The 20,782-nt window shown below is 41.5% G+C and overlaps 1 protein-coding gene across 5 annotated transcripts in view; it reads right to left on the reverse strand.

Annotated features, from left to right (window-relative positions):
* Nucleotides 1-20,782, reverse strand: part of TBC1D1 (TBC1 domain family member 1) — a 192,101-nt gene that overhangs the window by 135,109 nt on the left and 36,210 nt on the right. Inside the window, exon 1 of one of the 5 annotated variants that reach the window (XM_045018778.1) lies at nt 19,385-19,506. The exons of 2 other annotated variants lie outside the window; for them this stretch is intronic. Coding sequence is in view for 2 of the 3 variants with exons in the window: in XM_045018775.1 (XP_044874710.1) it covers nt 17,724-17,789 (66 nt within the window). In the remaining variant the exon portion in view is untranslated. Of the gene's footprint in view, nt 1-8,625; nt 8,852-17,723; nt 17,837-19,384; nt 19,507-20,782 lie in introns of those variants that run through there. 2 more of the 5 variants (XM_045018775.1, XM_045018776.1) reach the window with 2 other exon arrangements.

A 20,782-nucleotide genomic window follows, 5' to 3' on the forward strand; every position in this document is an offset into this window, starting at 1 on the left:
ATGTGCATTCCTAAAATAGCCATTTCATCACATTTGCAGTATGTCTACAGTACCAGCACTACAGCAACCAAAGGGGTTTTTCTGTTTCTGTAGTAAATCCATCCCCTCAAAAGGTGGTTACTAGTTAAATGGAAGAACTCTTCTGTTGACCTAGCTGAGTCTACAGTGGGGTTAGATTGACCAAAGGCATGAAATTTTTCACAGCCCTGAGCAATGTTGCTAGGTCAATCTAGGTTTTCAGTGTAGACCAGGCCTGAGCCTCTTACCAAGATGGCTTAAAACTAACTGATATTTCAGACTATAAAGCTGATAGCGAGAGAACTAAATAAAGATGAACTGTATAGTCAAATGTAAAGTTTAAACCACTCTGTAGTATTGTCTCATGTTACCTAAGGGGCCAATAACTCTAGTCTGCTCCCACTGAACCTAATGGTTGTTTTGCCACTGATCTGGCCCCCAAAACTGTGCTTGCCTTGTTCTTACAGGTAGAACTACTGACTTCAATAGGACTACTTGGGTTAGCAATGGAAGGAGGACTGAGCTGGGATTTAAATGTTGTATTTAGATTTGTAGAGGCTAGACCAAGAGTGGGCAAACTTTTTGGCCCGAGGGCCACATAGGGGTTGCGAAATGGTATGGAGGGCCGGGTAGGGAAGGCTGTGCCTCCCCAAACAGCCTGGCCCCTGCCCCCTATCCGCTCCCTCACACTTCCCGCTCCCTGACTGCCCCCCTCAGAGCCCCCAACCCATCCTACCCCCCCGCTCCTCATCCCCTGCCTGCTCCCTCCCAGGACAGCCCCCTATCCAATCCCTCCCCCCCCCGCTCCCTGAACCCTGACTGCCCCGACCCCTATCCACACCCCCGCTCCCGACAGGCCCCCTGGGACTCCCACACCTATCCAACCCCCCGTTCCCCATCCCCTGACTGCCCCCCCCCAGAACCTCCACCCCACTGAACCGCCTCCTGCTCCCTGTCCCCTAACCACCCGCTGGCACTCCCCACCACTAACCACCCCCCTGGGACCACACCCCCTATCCAACCGCCCCCTGCTCCCTGTCCCCTGACTGCCCCCCCAGGACATCCTACCCTTTATCCAACCCCACCGCTCAGAGCGGCAGGACAGGCTTATTGGAAAGCCTGTGAGGTAGGCGAGCGCAAGCCGTGCAGCATCGGTGGGCCAGAGTACTCCCCACGCAGCAGCATGGCTACAGGGGAGGGGAGCAGCAGGGGAGGGACTGAGGGATAGCCTCCCCGGCCGGGAGCTCAGCAGCCGGGCAGGATGGTCCCACGGGCCAGATGTGGCCCACAGGCCACAGTTTGACCACCTCTGGGCTATACCCTGGTAAGAGTTATAAAGTAGCAAGCTCAGCTATCAGAGAGGTAGCCGTGTTAGTCTGGATCTGTAAAAGCAGCAAAGAGTCCTGTGGCACCTTATAGACTAACAGACGTATTGGAGCGTGAGCTTTCGTGGGTGAATACCCACTTCGTCGGATGCATGTAGTGGACTAGTCTAGACTAGACTAGACTCAGCTAGTCATTCAGTCTGGCTGGAAATCAGTTCGTTATATTTGGAGGTCAACATGGATCTGAAAGCAGATGCTTATAAGAACTTCACTCCAAAAGGCTTCAGTGATTCAGTAGAAAGCCTTTGCAAGCTGAAACTTACACAGCCAGGAACTTCACTTTAGAAAGAACTATTATTCATTTAGCACTATAAATATATATAGTATTTCACAAATACAGATAGTTTTTACACTGAAGAATTTATCATCTTAAAAAGACACCGGAAGTAGTTATATTATTATTAAATTAGAAACACAACTGGATATGAAGTGACTGAAGTGTTCATACCCTGGACAACTGTCCAACTGGACAGTTGTACCCTGGACAACTGTAAATAGCATATTGCACTTGTTTTTTTAATATGACTTCTCTGAAGCTGTGGGGAAATAAACAACATCACAAACTTATTGCAGAACACAAGTTAAGCTGTAAGGACCACTACTAAGTATGTGCTTGGCACAGTACAACACAGTGGAGTTACAATCCTAACGTGGGCCTTTGGGCACTATGGTAACTAAATCAATTAGCTGTTTTAGGCATACTTTGATATATTATGGCTGTATAGTAAGGGTAAGGCCCTTTATTTTCAGTAGGGTTTTTTTGTTTTGTTTTTTAATCCCAGGAGTTTATCAGTGTTCATTCTAAAATTTTAAAAAGAGTGTGAAAATTGTAAACACTAAAATTGAAGAGCAGCAGGCAGAGGGTCGAGGAGGGTAGGGGTGCAGCAGAAGCAGATGAGATTCTCTTCAGCCAGGGGGTCAATACTCACAAGGTGCAGCCTTCTGCTCCCCTCCTGACCCCATCCCTTCAGCATGGCTGCATCCATTTCCTCTGTGAAAAAACTGCTGGTTTGGGGTGAAATTTGGGTGGGAAAAAAATGGTAAAACCCACACATCAGCTTCTTCAAAACTCGGGAATTTTTCAGAGCAAACTGGAAAATACCAAAATGAAGGGCCTTGAATATGGGCCAGCTACAAGAATATAATGAGCCCAATTCTACCTTGCCTTGCATGTTCTATATTGCGTCACATCTGAGCAAAGAGGGCATGAACCAATGTTCACAGCATGAAAGAAATATACAGACCTGAAGAACCCCAAGGAACAGCCCCATTAAACTGAACATTTCCATTTTAAATATCTGCAAGCAAACGATAATGACTTTTTTTTGCCCAAAGAAACAAATGAGACTAGATTATCAGATAAATAGTTGAAAAATGTCTTGGTAAATTCTGAGACACCAACTCTTTTGCTCTTACAAAACACTTATCCAGAATGTCAGGGCGGCTTTATGAAGAGCGGGGCCCGATTTGAATACTCGGTGGTGGTCCAAGGCTTCGGCGGCACTTAGATGGCAGGGGGATCCACTCCCGGTCTTCCGTAGCACCGAAGGACCCCCTGCTGCCAAAATGCCGCTCGAGCCCCAGAGCGGGCCCCCCGTCGCCGAAATGCCGCTGAAGCCCCGGAGCAGACCCCCTCCTACCCCGCTGCTGGGTGAGTAAAAAAAACAAAAACAAAAACAAAACAAACAAACTTAAAAAGACGCCTAACGGGTGGGGCCCTCTTAGGCGCAGGCCCCTCTTAGGCACGGGGCCTGATTCCGGGGAATTGGGGGAATCAGTGTAAAGCCGGCCCTGCAAAATATCATACTTACTGTTCTTTTTACATTACTCTTTCTGTCATCCACATTAAACATTCCTCAGATTTAGTGAAAGTTATGTTGGAATTAATACAGCAGCCTGAGCATGCATTGTACTTTACAGACAAACAACATGATACGTTCCTGCCCCACACAGTTTATAATCTAAAAGGATGATCCTGAATGGAGCCTTCTTAACAAAGGCCAAATCCCTCATCCATATGGGTAAAAATTAGGGTGTCATATGATTAAAAAATTAATCACAATTAATCGCATGATTACAAAAATTAATCTGGCTGTTAAACAATAGTAGAATACCATTTATTTAAATATTTTGGATACATTTTCAAATATATTGATTTCAATTACAACACAGAATACAAAGTGTACAGTGTTCACTTTACATTCATTTTTATTAGAAATATTTGCACTGTAAAAAACAAAAGAAATAGTATTTTTCAATTCACCTAATACAAGTACTGTAGTGCAATCTCTTTATCATGAAAGTGCAACTTACAAATGTAGACTTATGTACAAAAAAAAGCCTGCATTCAAAAATAAAACAATGTAAAACTTTAGAGCCTACAAGTCCACTCAGTCCTAGTTCTTTTTCAGCCAATCGCTAAGTGAAACAAGTTTGTTTACATTTACAGAAGATAATGTTTCACACTTCTTAATTACAATGTTACCTGAAAGTGAGAACAGGTATTTGCATGGCAGTGTTGTAGCTGATGTTGCAAGATATTTACGTGCCAGATGCACTAAAGATTCATATGCCTCTTCATGCTTCAGCTGTCATTCCAGAGGACATGCTTCCATGCTGATGATGCTCGTTTAAAAAAATGTGTTAATTAAATTTGTGACTGAACTCCTTGGGGGAGAATTGTATCTCTCCTGTTCTGTTTTACCTGTATTCTGCCATATATTTCATGTTATATCAGTCTCAGATGATGACCCAGCACATGTTGTTCGTTTTAAGAACACTTTCAATGCAAATGTGAAGAGATACCAATGTGAAATTTCTAAAGATAGCTACAGCACTCAACTCAAGGTTTAAGAATCTGAAGTGCCTTTCAAAATCTCAGAGGGATGAGGTGTAGAGCATGCTTTCAGAAGTCTTAAAAGAGCAACACTATGATGCAGAAACTACAGAACCCAAACCACCAAAAAAGAAAATCAACCTTCTGCTGGTGGCATCTGACTCAGATGATGAAAATGAACACGCGTCGGTCTGCACTGCTTTGGATCATTATCGAGCAGAACCTGTCATCAGCATGGAATGATGGTTGAAGCATGAAGGGAAATATGAATCTTTAGCGCATCTGGCATGTAAATATCTTGCGACGTGGGCTACAGCAGTGCCATGCAAATGCCTGTTCTCACTTTATGGTGACACTGTAAACAAGAAGTGTGAAACATTATCTTCTGTAAATGTAAACAAACTTATTTCACTTAGCGATTGGCTGAAAAAGAACTAGGACTGAGTGGACTTGTAGGCTCTAAAGTTTTACAGTGTTTTGTTTTTGAGTGCAGTTATGTAACAAAAAACGACATTTGTAAGTTGCACTTTTATGATAAAGAGATTGCACTATAGTACTTGTATGAGGTGAACTGAAAAATACTATTTCTTTTGTTTATCATTTTACAGTGCAAATATTTGTAATAAAAAATAATATAAAGTGAGCACTGCACACTTTGTATTCTGTGTTGTAATTGAAATCGATATACTTGAAAATGTAGACAAGTATCCCAAAATATTTAATAAATTTCAATTGGTATTCTATTGTTTAACAGTGCGATTAATCACGATTAATTTTTTGAGTTAATCGTGTGAGTTAACTGTGGTTAATCGACAGCCATAGTAAAAATATTTGCAATGCAAGTCACTCATTGAGGTTCAAGAGAAGGAGAGGTGGAGCCAATACGTGTTTGTAGGGAATTAAGTGCTAGTTTAACAGAACATTAAGAAAATGGGCAATAGACACTGTAGTGATTTGTATTTAAAAAGACATTGTAAAAAGGAAGAAATAATTATTTTAAAACCCATATTTAAAAACAAACAACAATAGCACCTTTGTCCTCTGGACTTCCTGAACATAAACCCTTTGCCTCCAAGGCAGATCAATTTGTAGTTTCATGCCTAGGCCAAGAACTTGACCATTATATCTTGTCTCAGAGACACGTATTATAAGAAACATCCAAATATAGTTTTATAATAGACATCATGGCAGAACTTTAGCAAAGGGATTCTAATGAGTAGCACTAGATTGTATCAGAATACGAAGAAACATTTCATAGACAGAGATCACTCTTAAAAATTCAGCATTTTTAGGTACATCTCTACCCCGATAGAACACGAATTCGGATATAATGCAGTAAAGCAGCACTCCAGGGAGGAGGGGGGCCTGCACGCTCCGGCAGATGAAAGCAAGTTTGATATAACACGGTTTCACCTATAACGCGGTAAGATTTTTTGGCTCCCAAGGACAGCGTTATATTGGGGTAGAGGTGTATCATTTTATTTAGTTACCTAAGGCTACTGACCAGTTTAAGGGTGCACAGCACACACACACACACACACACACACAAAGGATATGACTTCACTGCCCAGGTAGCTTGGGTGATTGGCACCCAGGTCTGAGCTCCCGGATTAGCCTAGCCCAGATACGAGCAGCAGTGCCAGCACTGCAAAGCCAAACCCAAGTTACTGTGTCCTAACTGGCGCTGCACTCCTGTCTGTTTCACATGGGCTACTGGGAGCATATCCCATGATTCTTTGTGCTGCAGTAACTGATCTGATCTATGATTCTTTCCCAATGAATTGTGGGAGAACTTGTCTGTTGTTCTGGGCACGCAGACAGAATTGTGGAAAGGCACTGGAGGACTATCAGCAATGAAGTGCTTTAGCCTGCTACTCATTACGAAGTGGGTGGATTACCAGACCATGTGAAAGCCTAACTCAGACTTTAGCCTATACCCCAGGGCAGGCCAGCTAGCTCAGGTTCAAAGCAACACAAAACTTGGGCAAGAGGATTGTGTATTGATGGGAGCATGAGCGGCGAGTATAAGAGGCTTGGAGAGGCTAAGCCTCTCCAAACGGGGCAAGAAATGCTGGATGTGGCGCACCTCCCTCTGGAGGTATGCTGGCCTGCTACCTTTGGAGCACCACTTCCGGAAGCTCCTGAGAAATGGGGTGGCCACCAGCACCCAGACCATGGTCCTGCCCGCACTCCACCCCAAGGTCCCACTCCCACTCTGTCTCTTCCCCCAAGGCCCCGCCCTCGCTCCGCCTCTACCCGCCCTCAACTCCACCTCTTCCCCCTAGGTTCTCCCCACCTGCCACTTGCCCCTCTCTACCCCCTTCCCCCGTCATTCACCCTTAAGACAGGAGTGGGTAGAAAGGAGCAAGCAGCAGAGAGTTCGGGGGAGGGGACGGAAAGAAGCAAGTGGTGAATTGAGCCTCAGGGAAGGGGGCAGAGAGGAGCGAGCAGCAGGTGGGGGGGCATCAGGAGAAGAGGCCAAGTGAGAATGGGGCCTCGGGGCAGAGCGGAGGGTGGAGCGCGGGCAGCACCTCAGGGGGAGGAGGCAGAGTGGGGGTGGGGTCACAGTCTGGGCACCAGTGCCCCCCCCCCTTCTAGGGAGCTTCTGCACTTGCACATAGCCTCCTCAAATGCAAGAGTCATGCGCTGCCTAGGGATGGGAGCCAGGTTAACGGCAACACCCAAATTAGAGGGTGTTGGGTTAAATCTGCAAGGAAGATGTACCCAGAGGCAGCGTCAATGCCCAATCAGGGGCCTAATTCTGTGAACACGTTACTTTAAAGGGATTGTTCCTGTGAATAAAGTTACTGTCATGCATAGGTGTTTACAGGACTGAGACCTTAACAGATGCTACTAAGCACCTGCTCTATTGGGAGGCATTTTGTTTGTTTTTAAGAGGTGGAGTTAGAGAAGGCTCTGTTTTCTGGGCAGTTTTGTCACATTGTACCACTCCTTATTCTGGAATGAACCAGAATGTGGTGAGGAGCAGATAGCTGGGAGGGCTTACAAAGATTGGCAGGACCTTATGTTTGTCTTTAAAATGTAAATAAGTATTTACCAGTAGGTAGACTCCTCCTAATTAGCTTTTGCTGATCTGGTTTTGCAGACAGGACACTTTTCTGTGTTAACAGCCTAATTAGAAATTTCTACACACCAGTTTTGTTTCACTTTCTATCCAAATTAGTAATATTGATTAACTTCCATAAAAAGTAGAATAAAATTAAACACAAAACAGCTTAAAAATATTAGAAAAAATTTTAAAGCCATGAGATATTCTTATAAACAGATAGGAGTATTGTCAGCAGTGCTACCTACTACTGAGAACTAGCCAAGCCTATGTACTACAAGCACTGCCTTGTAAAGTTCCAACCTTAGCTTCTTTTTGACCCACTGCTTTGTCCAGCTGACAAGTTATCCCAATTAGCCCAGTCTGATAATTGTTTAAATATTTACACAACAGAATCATCATTTTTTTTTGGCAACAATCATCCACAAGACTGTGTATGTTTGTGACAGCTCGCATGGAAGTGAGAGAATGTCATTTCCAGGGCAACCATAACAAATGAGTGTTCATGCAACAGACAGAGAATATGTAAGCGAGGGGACATATTGCTGTGTGGGTGAGACAGGACCAGACCAGTGACAGTAGAGGGGACAGTAATTTTCAACATGCCAGTAGTGCAATAACCACTTAAGCAGAGAATAAAGGCCAGGCTGGCAAATAAAGGGGCAACACTGCCTGCAAAATAACTAGAGTTTAAATTTAAAGAGGCTCTTTTTTCAAGATATTTTGCAAGATGGAATAGAAAACAAAACCTTTTATCTGAAAAGCTCAACAAAATTAACAAAGGCAGTCAAGTATTACACAGAAATTCATGAACGTATCCTCATAACACGTCCATGAAGAAGGCGTCGCATCAATTTTGCACTTGGGAAAACTGAGGCACGGGGAAGTTAGGTGACTTGCACATTATTTGCCTACATCCAAAATTGGTTTCATATTCACTGTGAACTGCTAAAATTCTGAACAAGAACAGTGCAAGTGCCATTACATCTTTTCCAAAGCAAACAAGAACTACTATACTCAAATAAGCTATAAGGCCAGACTTACAGTACAGTTTTAATTATACTTTGCCTGATTTCACAAAATCAGCTGTAAGATACAACATCCAATAATAACCATAACTTCAGTTTATCTCAACACAATTTCATATACCTATATATTACAAAAAGTGCTTCTAGTTTTACTTGACACAGTCAAAAAGTGAAATATGGCTCTTCACCCCATGCCTCATTTCTGTGATTTAACAGTGTAAAAAAAATTTGGTAGTTCTTACACTTTTAAAAAAAAGAATACATAAGAAAGTGAGTGAAAACTCCTCCTACCTTAGCCACCCAGCTGAACAATGGTGACATCTTACAAGATCAGACACGCTGTTGTAACTTTAGTCACTTTCACTGTCTCTTTTTTCCACTTCTTGCCTGCCTTTGTCTGATAAACAAACCTCTTACATTTGCATCAAGCAGTAGCCTAATTTATTGTGAAAAGGAGAAAAAGCCTTCTTTAGAAACAGTTTTTTAGGCAGCCCGTCTCATGTTGCAAAGAAGCATGTTCACTTCCCAGACTCTACAGTAACTATGAGGTCACTGGTCTTTGAGACTTCGCGATTCCACACAGTCTATCTCAGAGATTCAGTGAAAGAAAGGAAAGGGCTGGGTGGGTAAGGGGAGGAGGGGAATATGCCACAGGCAGCTTTGAGAAGAGACTCCACCTACTCGGACAAAAAGGGAGAGACAGAAAAGTACTAACAGAGTGCTGCTGTGTGGATTATTCAGGAAGTTGTGAAATGTGCTTGCGCTTAACAGCACTGTAATAACATATCAATGATTTAAAGGAAAAAAATACAAACTATACTGCCAACCAGTGCTGAACTTTTAAGTAGCTCAGCTCAGCATAAAGACAGTATTCATAGCTGGTGTTTAAAAAAAAAAACAGTTAACATAGCTTTCTAGAAAAATGCCAATGTCAAATAAACGTTTTAAATACAAATTGAAAGGGAAAAAAAGCAAGCTTCTCTTTTAAACCAGCAAAAATGCAAGCTTCCTAAATAATCTTAAGTTATTTCTAAGTAAGCTATTGACATTAAACCCCAAATACTAGTATCTCTAGTTTAAAAAACAAACTGACATTAACAGAGAGTAGAACCAAAAATAACCTTTGAATCAATGTAAAGTGAATTTCAGGCAGCTCAAGACATGTTATTTGCCATCCAAACCAGATGTGCTTCAACTACCATACCACTGCTCCTTCTGTTAAAAATGCTAGGAGTGTCTGTAAACATACCTGAAGAAGAGCTCTGTACAGCCTGAATGCTTGTCTCATATTGGACCAACTTCTGTTGGTGAAAAAGATATTACCTCACCCACCTTGTCTCTGTAATCATACATACACGTTTACATCAATATACACATACTTACATCAACTGACATTAAGAAGCAAGTTCTCCTCTCAAGTCACTACTCAGCTGGGAGTAGAATAAGGCATTAAGTCTCTTATTTGACATCAAATGGCTATGCTGAATTTGAATTCATCAAGGAATGGCTGCACTCAACCTTCGAAACAAAGTGTAAAGGTCTGTAACATGCAAATACATGTGTTTGTTTACTCTATGTCAGTGTGTCACAACTCTCCATCCTGTATATCCAAGCCTTGCTCGGAAAAGAAAGCATAGTATTGTTCTGTGGAGCAGCAATGGAATGAGAGGGCCACAAGCAAGACATAGGTCCTGCACCATTTTGTACAGTAGCCTCATTTCAATCAATTTCCACATCACTAAACAGCAAGCAACTCTGGCAGAAAGTCTGACTTAAGTTTTAAGTTCTTCTAGGATATTCTTTGAAAATGTCTCATGTGAGAAACCTGTCCCAATCTGGGCTATGGAACACAGTACATTACTGCACTATTATTTATTTATATTGCTGCAGCACTTAGAGGCCATAATTAGGGATCAGGTCACTCACACTGAGTGAAAAGACAATCTCTGAACCAAAGAACTTACAATCTAAGTATACAATTAGAGACAACAGAAGGCTACAACAAACAGACAAGGGGAAATACAAGGTTACAGTGAGGCAATTATGATTATTGTAATAAGAAGTGGTCACTAGCCTTTCACCCTTTGGTGACCCGCTCATAACTGAGATAATAATCATGGATGTTGAATGCCCAGAATGCTAGTTAGTGATAATGCAGGAGGGAGCTTACAAAGCACTGCTTGGACTATGCCCCAGTCTAGCCAGGGTCATTAGCTTTCTCACTCTCATGGACAGTAGTCATTAACTTCATCAAGGAGGGGAAAAATCTGTTTACCAATATAATATACTTAAACATTTTGTACCTTTTAGCTGAGGATCTTTAAGTCCTTTGACATAAGTATTATGTTCATTTTACAGATGGATAAATTAAGCTACTGAAAGGTTAAGTGACTTGCTCAAGGTCACACATTGAGTCAATGGAAGAACCATATAAAGAATTGCGGAGTCCTGATTCAAAGTCCTTTGCTCTAAACCAGTGGTTCTCAACCTATGGCCCATAGACTGCTTGCAGTCCAATCAGCGCAGAGCTGCAGCCTATATGACATCCTCAGGGCCATACAGGTAGTATTGGATGCAGCCCACATAATACATTGTGGGCCGCATAGGCGGCTCAAAATGGTAAACAGATTGAGAACCACTGCTCTAAACACTAGACTGCAGTGTTTGTCCATGAAGCCAGAGTAAGTTGTCCAATTTCAGCTAATAAGGAGAGATTCATTGTCAGGTGAAATGGACTTTTACATTATTCTTTATCCCAAATATGTTTTATTTTAGTGATCCTCCCACCTAAAATGCAGGAAGGGCTCTATCATGCAACCTTTACTCACAGCGGGCCTGATCCAAAGCCCACTGAAATCAATAGGAATCTTTCTATTGGCTTCAATGGGCTTTGGATCAGGTCCAAAGTTTGGGTTGCAGGTTCTGGCCCTACAACAATAAAAATGCAAGTTATTCCCAAGTTTCATAAAGGTGAATGGAAAACGGGGGTGTGTTTTTCAAAATAATTTGGAATTTTAAGCTTCTGATAATAAAATGGAATGGGTTGAAGGTCTCAGTCTGGTCTTCATTCAATGCCACTAGCCCAACTTGAACTAATTGGCTCTCATAGCATAGAGCCTGAGAATAAAATTATGCATGCAGTGTGCACTATGCTTACTCTCTGAAGGTGGTCTCTCCAGATGCATTTTGGCAAGGCAACAAGGAGAAGTTTTCACTGCCGCTGATCATAATGCAGGTGTTCTGTAGATGAATGAAAGGCATCTCTTTTCAGGGCTTCAAATCCGGCATCTTTCACGAGCACTAGATGTGCTTTTAAATCTAAGTGTATTTGTAAGTTAGGCCCAGATTTCTAAAGGTATTTTGATGTTGTGGCGCTCAGCGCTGCCAGACCAAACTGATATAGGCGCCTAAATTTCATTTTCAAAAATTGCTAAGTGCCGCAACACCGAAATATCTTTAGAAATCTGGGCCTTAATCACTTTTTTTAAATAAAGCAATTGCGGGCATGAGGAAAGGAGGATGTTTCCCCTTATTTAGTGCTCAAAATAGCAGGACCGGTCATCCGTTATGTGAGAGTGTTGAAATCATATTCTTCCAACACTGATCATAAACATGTCTCTAAAGCTACTCTTTCTCTCCCTGCTTCACTGTAGATTTTCTATCTATACAGAAGCTTTCGCAGCTGTCCCTTCCTGGCTGGGTTCCTGCTACAGTTACAGTTTTAAACAAACAATACTCATATCCTCCCAGTTTCCATTAGATGATGTTGTAGGTCAGGAGACCTGACTGGAACTGACTCAGTGTGTGATCCTGAGCCAGCCACTTAACATCACTCTCTACATCAGCTTCCAAATCTGTGAACTGTAACAGTAATGTTTACATGGCTTTGTAAAGGGCTCTGAGGATTCGGATTCAGAAAATTAGGCATTGAAGTCCAAGTTCTGCCACAGATTTGATTTTGGGCAAATTGCTTACACTTTATACTTCCCAGCCTTGCTAGGGTGAGGGGGAGCATGCATTAATTAATATTGTGAGATACGCAGATACTATATTGATGGAGAGTGTGCGTACATGGATATTATAATGGAAAATATTAGCAGATAATTGCTACTATTTCGAAAAGTTCAGTCACTAGTAGTAGCAATTTACATGCAGGAATACTTTAAAGCTATATTTTTAACTTTACATAATCAGAAAATGGCTTGTTCAGTTCTGCAGATGTCCACCATTAACTTACAAAAACAAAACAACTTACTTCTCCTTAATGACAGCGGTCTGCTTTCAAAAAAGCATTTGTAAATTTGTAAGAAGAATTTAAAGTTCAAAGCTCTTTTAGGTCATCTAGTTTGTCTTCTGGCCAATGCAAAGACCATTCCCTGTTATAGTCTAATTTTAAAGGCTGTAATTATCTTTGAGACTTCATTGGAGGCTAACATGGATGGGCTCATAAGAATTCAGACCATGCAGAGCACTGGCTAGGTTACTAGCTCCAACACTTAGTCTCTGAGCATTTGCACCTCACTTTCCAAATTATAATTCTGAATGCATTACAGAGTTAGACTCTCAGCTGCTGTCATGGTGCCAAGACTAGATGTTTGCTCAGTGGTGCCTTTACAGCAGGAGGGCCTAGTTCAAGCCATTTCTTTTTGGAATTTTTCCCCTGGTAGTGCATTCAGTTATTCACTCCTCCTTTTATGAACACCCCCACTTTCACCTTTCTTACAGTTCAACAGGTTTCTTGACGTTTTCCTCCATTGGCCCAAGCAGATATAACTTTTTTTCCCCAGCAGAGAGCGACAGGGAAAGGAAATGAAGAAAAGTTCTTATGGTGTCACTCTCCCTTAAGAAGGCTGGGTGATAGAGATTTCTTACATGAATTCACTGATTGATAATTGCACCCCATTTCTTGACATGCTTGAATAAAAAATGTTGAGACTGCTTGAAGAATTCCAGACCTCCATTCCACCTACCTACACCCTCCTTTTCCCTCCCCACTTCATCTCTCTTCTCCCATTTTATTACTGTAACCCCCACCCTCATGTGTTCTGCATAGTATTGTCTTGTACTTGTGCAGCTTTGACAAGCTGCAAAATTGCATAATTCGATTGGCGATCTCATGAAGAGAAGCTATTTGGGAACATTCACAAGCTGCTGTAAGTCATTTTCAATTTTGGACTTGTTATTGTCCATTTCTTTAAAAAGAAAATCAATTCAAATTAATTTTTAAAAAAATACTGGCTGGCTTACCGGGCTTAGTTTGGGATTTTCTCAGCAATAAGGAAAAAAATAAATGTTATCACCATCCCTGGTCCCCTAAGTGGCCCTTTTACTACTGTGGAATGCTGACTGGTAGAGGAGCATTCAGACACTGCATAAGACAGCCGAAGTGAACGTGTGATGCTGGCCTGCAGAGAGCTTCCACACATACAGAGCTGGTATGAATGTCTTCTTTTCAACCATGGCACTTCTTCCCTCTTGCATACACACAGCTAACAGAACTCTCATGCGGTCTCCAACACAGACCTAAGTGACAGAGCCCTCTCTTCCCTGTTATCACCACTTGTCTTCTGCAGATCTGAGACTTCACCTCTGTGAAACCAGCAAGGTAAAAGGTGTGTATATGGATTTGAGAAAGCCAAGCGGGACTAGCAAAACCGTTCACATGAATCTACTGCAGGCAGGGAGAAAGACAGGCTTTCCTCTCCTGTGTAGCCCAGCCTCCAAGGACCTGGGTCAAACTAGAACTGCCAGCCAGTTCTTCAAAAAATATATCAGAAAGGACCATTTTTTGTTCTTTTGTTTTTAATTTTGGATAACTTGTTGTCAAGAAAAAGAAAATGACTAAACACAAAGACAAAGATGGCTTCCTAACCTAAATGATCCAGCCACACAAGATCTGCCTCCACCTACTAGAGAGAGGGACCAAAAATACTGTCATCCAGTTACCCCTTTGTCTGAGCGGAAAATACATTAGTCAAGTGCTGATGGGGCATGGCTACTATTGTACCTTATACTGAATTACACAAAACGTAAAATTTCTATTTCTCAAATAGTCTGCTTCCCTTATCAGAATTTACTGCATAGTAGAACAATGCTGATAAGCATGCGATACTGAATGCAGCAGTAGCCATTAGAAAAGTATTGGTTGGGTCAAGAAAAAAAAAAGCAAACTATAAAATTAAAAAACAATAAGAAGGAAGATTAGCTATGGTGGTAATAAGAATTTTCCTGAGACTGACCTCTTTTTGCCAGGGTTGGCCACACAGCACTGAACAAGATTCTAGTGTGGGGAAGGCAGATCTGCCCTTCCTCAGCCTCATTCTGAGTGTGTTCTAGGTGAAGGGGAAGGTGGGGTTGCAGGTTCAAATACAGTGAATGAGTTCAGCGAAAGCTTTTCCCTCTTTGCTAGGGAACAGGTAGCTCTAATCATCTGATTCAGAATCTTAGAGAGGGAGGAAAACTTCCTTCATCAGCCAAGGACTAGGGAATTGGCATAAGAGGTCTTTCTACTGGTTTTGAGGGGTGGATTTATGGCCCTTCGGTCAAGAATCTTAGGGACACTGGCAAACAGCTAAGAAGAAGCCCCCCAAAAAGCTGTAGAAACTGAGGGGTGGGGTGGGGAAGCTGGTAGAATGCAGAGTGAAACATGCGAGCAAGAGTCCTTTGATGCTGTCATCCGGCAATCTCCAGCCTTCCTTAAAACACCTACCGTAGACCAAGCCGGAGGGAAAAGGAGGCAGCAAAAAAATTCTGAGGAAAGGAGGTCTCAGCTGCTGAGAAACATTTGCCTCTGCGTACAGAAGCAAGAAGCCTTGGGAGCAGCATCAATGCAGTTCTGCAGGCCTGACCATAGATGGTGCTGACCAGCAACAGTACTGGGATTCAAGCCTTCCAGGCTTGGAAAAAGCGAAAAACCCAGCAGCTCCAAGCCTCCGGGAGCAGTGAATTCCCTCGATTATTTAAATTTAGAAACTTCCAATAAGGCTGAAGATCTAACTTCAATGTTTGTAGTTCATGTTCACTCACAGCATCTAATTCAAGCAGAGCATAACAATCAAATAGACATATCAGTGGCAGTGGAATATAATTGATTTAATGATGTTTATTGGTTGAATTCCTTCGATGATAGGATATTAGGAATAAGACAATTAAATAAAGATTAATCATGTCTAACCAGGGGCGGCTCTAGGAATTTGGCCGCCCCAAGCACGGCGGCATGCAGCAGGGGGCGAGTTGCCGGTCGCCGGTCCCGCGGCTCCGGGGGACCTCTTGCAGACGTGTCTGCAGAGGGTGCGCTGGTCCCGCGGCTCCGGTGGAGCATCCGCAGGCACACCTGCGGGAGGTCCACCCGAGTTGCAGGACCAGCGGACCCTCCGCAGTCATGCCTGCGGGAGGTCCGCTGGTCCCGCGGTTCCGGTCGACCTCCTGCAGGCATGACTGCGGAAGGTCCGCCGGAGCCGCCTGCCGGCAAAATGCCGCCCCAAGCGCGTGCTTGGCACGCTGGGGTCTGGAGCCGGCCCTGTGTCTAACACTAAAGTTACAATGAAAGTTTCATTCACATCATCTGAGTTCCTACTCTTTTCTCTACCCCTCCCCCTAAGTGTTATATTTTCTTTCTCTTGGAGTCTTCAACTGTTCCCTGGAGATTACTCTAGTTAGTCATCAAGAAAGAGAACAGTTTGGTCAAAAAAAGCTTTAGAATGTTTAAGGAAGGGAGTAAAAAAATTTCTTAAGAGGAAGGATTGCAAACCACTGAAACTCTGAATAAATAGACATGTGATTGGAAGAACTTTCATTCTGAATCACAGTTCTTAAGGATTAAAATAAGATTTCCCTTCATTTTGATATATGTTGTTAAAGGGAATTATTTAGCTAGAAGGAAACAACTTGATTTGGGAAGACATCTCATTCCTTTATGGGGGGCATTCCTGAACACTGGAAAACTTCATACACATACACACACACCTCTACCCCGCTATAACGCGACCCGATATAACATGGGTTCGCGTATAGCGCGGTAGCAGCAGGGCTCCGGTGGAGCTTTAAAGGGTCTGGGGCTCACTGCCGGTGCCCTGCCACCCCTACCCCAATATAACGGGGTTTCAGCTGTAAGACGGTAGGGATTTTTGGCTCCCCACGACCATGTTATAGCGGGGTATAACACACACACACACACATACATACACACACACACACACACACTTTAAGTACTAAATAAGGATTTCAGCTGTGTAGTCATAGAACTATAAGAAAATACTTTTTCCAGTAATGTTGAGGCAAAGGACACAGGGAGTGGACATGAGAGCTCGTTTGATTGATTAAATCAAAACTCCTAGCTATACCATGATATTTTTCCAATGCGCTATAGATAATCAATAACCATGACTAGCTACCTACATTAAATGGAGCATCACATTAGATAAATCATAGATGGTACATAATAAAATAATCTGCACATATACTTTTACAGCCTAAGGCCTTGGTCCTGTAAAGACTCATGCGTGTGATTAATGTTAAATATGGGAGTAGTCCCATTGACTTAAGCACATGAGTAAGTCATTGCAGAAACAGGGGCCCAAGAGGATAGATTTTAATACTCTAGAAGACTATTAAAAGTAGATTATGCTCCCAGTACTGCACAATTTGGCATCTTTTTAAATCTACTTATGACAGCATTCATGGTGTATTTGCCATAATCACACAGTTTTTTATCACTAAAAAACATGTTTTACTAATTGCTTGAAATAATATCAATTTAAATCTTTGTTTTCCAGTAGATCATTGATACTGCTGTTAAACACATGCAAACACAACACTGAAATCAACTAATTTGGTACCAGAAACATATAGTCATAAATTACAAGACATGATGTCTTGGCAGATATTTCTAAATGCCTGATTTTGAATTGGTCTTTAATTTCCTCATTATGCTGATGAGTAAAGAGTCACAATCTTCAAAAGAAGTCCGTATGTTCTATTGAAATTTCTCTTTATTTTTGGGTGTTCTAAGACAATAGCCATTGTCTAATAAATTGAAGAAAATGACACTACTGAACAGAACATACCAAACCACAGCATAGCAAAACACACTAATTTTCTAATAAAAACATAGCTATTAACTTTTTTTGTTTTTAGTTTAAGTAGCAGTTCCACTGGAAAGGAAGCTAACAGTAAAAACTCATAGTCAGGGCTAGAGCTCAGTGGGTGTAAATCACCATGGATTCACTAAAATCAACAAAGCACTGGCAACTTATATCTGCTGAAAAACTGGCCCGCAGGATGTAAAACTTTTTTTCAACAGGAAAGGGCTCCATCCTGCTCCCACTGTATCTTTTATGAATGCTAACTTCACCAAAGCAAGCAAAGGTAACACAAGGAAAAACAAATACCATGTTTTCCTGTTCTTTTCCAGAATCCAGCTGTAGAAATCTTAATTTCTGTAATGTTGCCCTCATATCACAGACCCCACTGCTCCAGTCCTCCCAGAAAACAAGCACTAGAACTTCAGCAGGACAGAACTAATTCTTTCCAGACTGGCTTGTATAGGCTAATTACCGCATCTTAACCAATTAAAAAGACCTTCAGCAATACTGACTAATCAAACCTCAGTCTTAGTGATTCTTTTTCACTGCCAGCCTTCATCTGATTAGAAGCTGCAGCATACCCAGAGATGCCATTTCCTGTGTAATGTTGTATTCAAATCATTACTGGCAACTTGCAATATGTGCAATAATTTTGCATGAGACATAATTTTATTTGTCTTTTGATAGAATTATCCACGATTTTTATGTTGCACTGTGGTGTTACTTATTGTATTCTACTTCAAAAACACTGGGAATAGGAAATTAAATAAGCAATGTTTGCTTATATGTATGTTTCATCTCCTGTTTCTCATTTTTCCTCCTCCAGTTTACTAACCCCTACCGTGTACCTAGACAAACAGTGTGGACTCTGTACTCTTATGCTGTATATAACATGCTGTCTTTGGCTAAAAGCAAGAGCAACAAACATTTGGTATAAGCTCAGAAATGAGATTCAAGCTATTAATGACTATCACCCCCCAAAATCCCCTTTCTTCATTCCAATTAATATGTTATTAATTAAAAAGTACACGTTCCAGAATTTCATCAATTATGCTTTACCTTCTCATTCTTAGCAAATTCTTTCTAGAATAAACATTTTCTAAAAGTACATTGCAAAATAATTATATATAAAACAAAACTGACTTATAATGTTGCAATGAGATTTGTCCCCAGTGATCTTCCATGTTTTTGATCAAGCTTACACACTTCAAAGGCCTTAGCATATTTTACTGTATACACAACTGCATACTTCTGCCACATGTGCTGACTGTACTTCCATTTTCCTGTTAGAACAATGGACTCCTTAAGTAGCTTGATCTATTGTCCTCTAATTATAAATCCAAGCATACATTTCAACTGATTCATTTAGTATGCGTTCCTCTAACTGTTTTACATGATAGATCATCCCTTACACTTAATAACTAATGCCCCAATTCTGCAAACCCTGATGCATGTGTATGACTTCATACATGCAAGTGGTAAGTGCAAGGATACTACAGTTAAGCCCATGTGTGAGTGTTTTCAGGATCAGGGCATAAAATACTATTTCAAATGTGGCAGATTGTTTAAATATAAATAAAATAAAATATAGTTATACTTTTTCATAATAATAATTTGAGCACTGATCCTGCCACTGGCTTTGTGTGGGTAGCCCCCTGTGTTCATGCAGAGTGCCGTGACTCCTCAGGGCTTAGGACATGGGCAGGGGTCAACCTGCGTAGAGCTAGCAGCAGGGCTGAGATTATAGTGCCTTTCATAATGCATTAAAAATAAGAACCAGCCCACCTACCATGGAAATGCAGCCACCTCTGAAGCAGAATACTATATGGCAATTTAGGCTGGAACACAGAGAAATGCTAGATCCCACTGTAATTGCAAGCATAATACAATTACCCATATTATGGACAATACTTTGATTTTATGTCTCACCCCAAAAAATACGTGTCTGGTATCAAGATGCTACTTACCACCAGGATGGGGTACTGGTTTAGTTCTAATTTAAAATAGTGTCAGAGGCCACTGAATACAGAAACCCATTTAATGTCTAAAAATGTTCTTAATCTCTTGTGGCAAACCCAGGACAAATGGCTACAAAGGGAGGGGTAGTAATTAGTCCCAGGGGGGTTAAAACGCCTCTCCCTATCCACTGAGGAGAGATAGCCATGGGAAAATAAGGTTCAGTTGGAAAAGGAGTTACCAGGGAGCTAATTAGGTTCAGCTGGCCCCAACTGCTGGAGACCTTTTTAAACCCTGGCATGGAAGCAGGGGGGATGGTGAGAGAAGCTGCCAGCAAGTTAGGTGTAGCAAGGCTCTGAACCTTTCCAGCAAGGAAGAGTGCACTCTGTCCCCAGAAGGGGAGAAACCCAGCACAAGGGACTGACTGACTGATGGACGGACGGACGGAGGGAGGGATCAGCCAGACCCTGTGTGACCTGGAAGGATTTTCCTTTGCCCAAGCCTGTGTCTCCAAGACTAAAAAGGACTGAGCCTGCTGAGGAGAAGCAGGTACTTTGCCACACTCTGTATAATTTACCATTTCTAAAAGTATGAACTGGCATTCCTTTGTATTTTCTTAATGTCTTATATAGCATTTATGGAGGACCCAGTGTAGGAATCAAAAGCAGGAAATGACATACTCAGATCAATAAGAGACAAAGATAATTTTGGCAGCAATATTTAAGCAATAGTTGTTGGGATGGATAAAAATTGTTTTTTTTTTAAATGTATATTTTTAATGTAAAGCAATTTTTAAGAAATGTTTTTATTTTGATTTAAATAATTTTATTTTGAAACAAACATGAAATTGATAACCTATGCCAAGACCTAAATTTATTATAATCTATTAAAAACCACAAATTAAATACAAAAAAATATTAAGCAGTATATGTGCTGCCAAGTTTTAAAGAAAGTCACTAAGCCAGTGAAAGTCATTGCTAAGCTCCTGAACCCAGTTTGTTGAAGTGCTAAACAAGCTTTTGACAGCTGTAGTTTCTCTGCACCTGCAGAAGAATCTATCTTCTTAATTTTAGCTTCATTCAGTTCAATGATGAATTCATTCAAAGCTTAGAAACCAATTGGGAGTTGAAAAAGCAGAAAAGCTTGTTTTCCTCTTCCAATATGAATAAAAACTAGGTGTGAGAGGGAGAGATCTACTAGTTATAAAATCTTGAAGGACATGGTGACCAGAAAAATCAGTTCAGTTCATTAGCTACAAATAATATTTCCTTTGTTTAATCAATCAGTTAGTGTTAAGTGCAAAACATGGCTTGATGAACTTCAATAAACTCTTTTTTATGTATTTAGCACTTTTAAGGTAGCTTTGTTTAATAAAAATTGTAAATGCTGATTTTAATTGCATTTCCATT

The sequence above is a fragment of the Mauremys mutica genome, chromosome 5 (assembly GCF_020497125.1).
Source record: "Mauremys mutica isolate MM-2020 ecotype Southern chromosome 5, ASM2049712v1, whole genome shotgun sequence".
Lineage (NCBI taxonomy): Eukaryota > Metazoa > Chordata > Testudines > Geoemydidae > Mauremys > Mauremys mutica.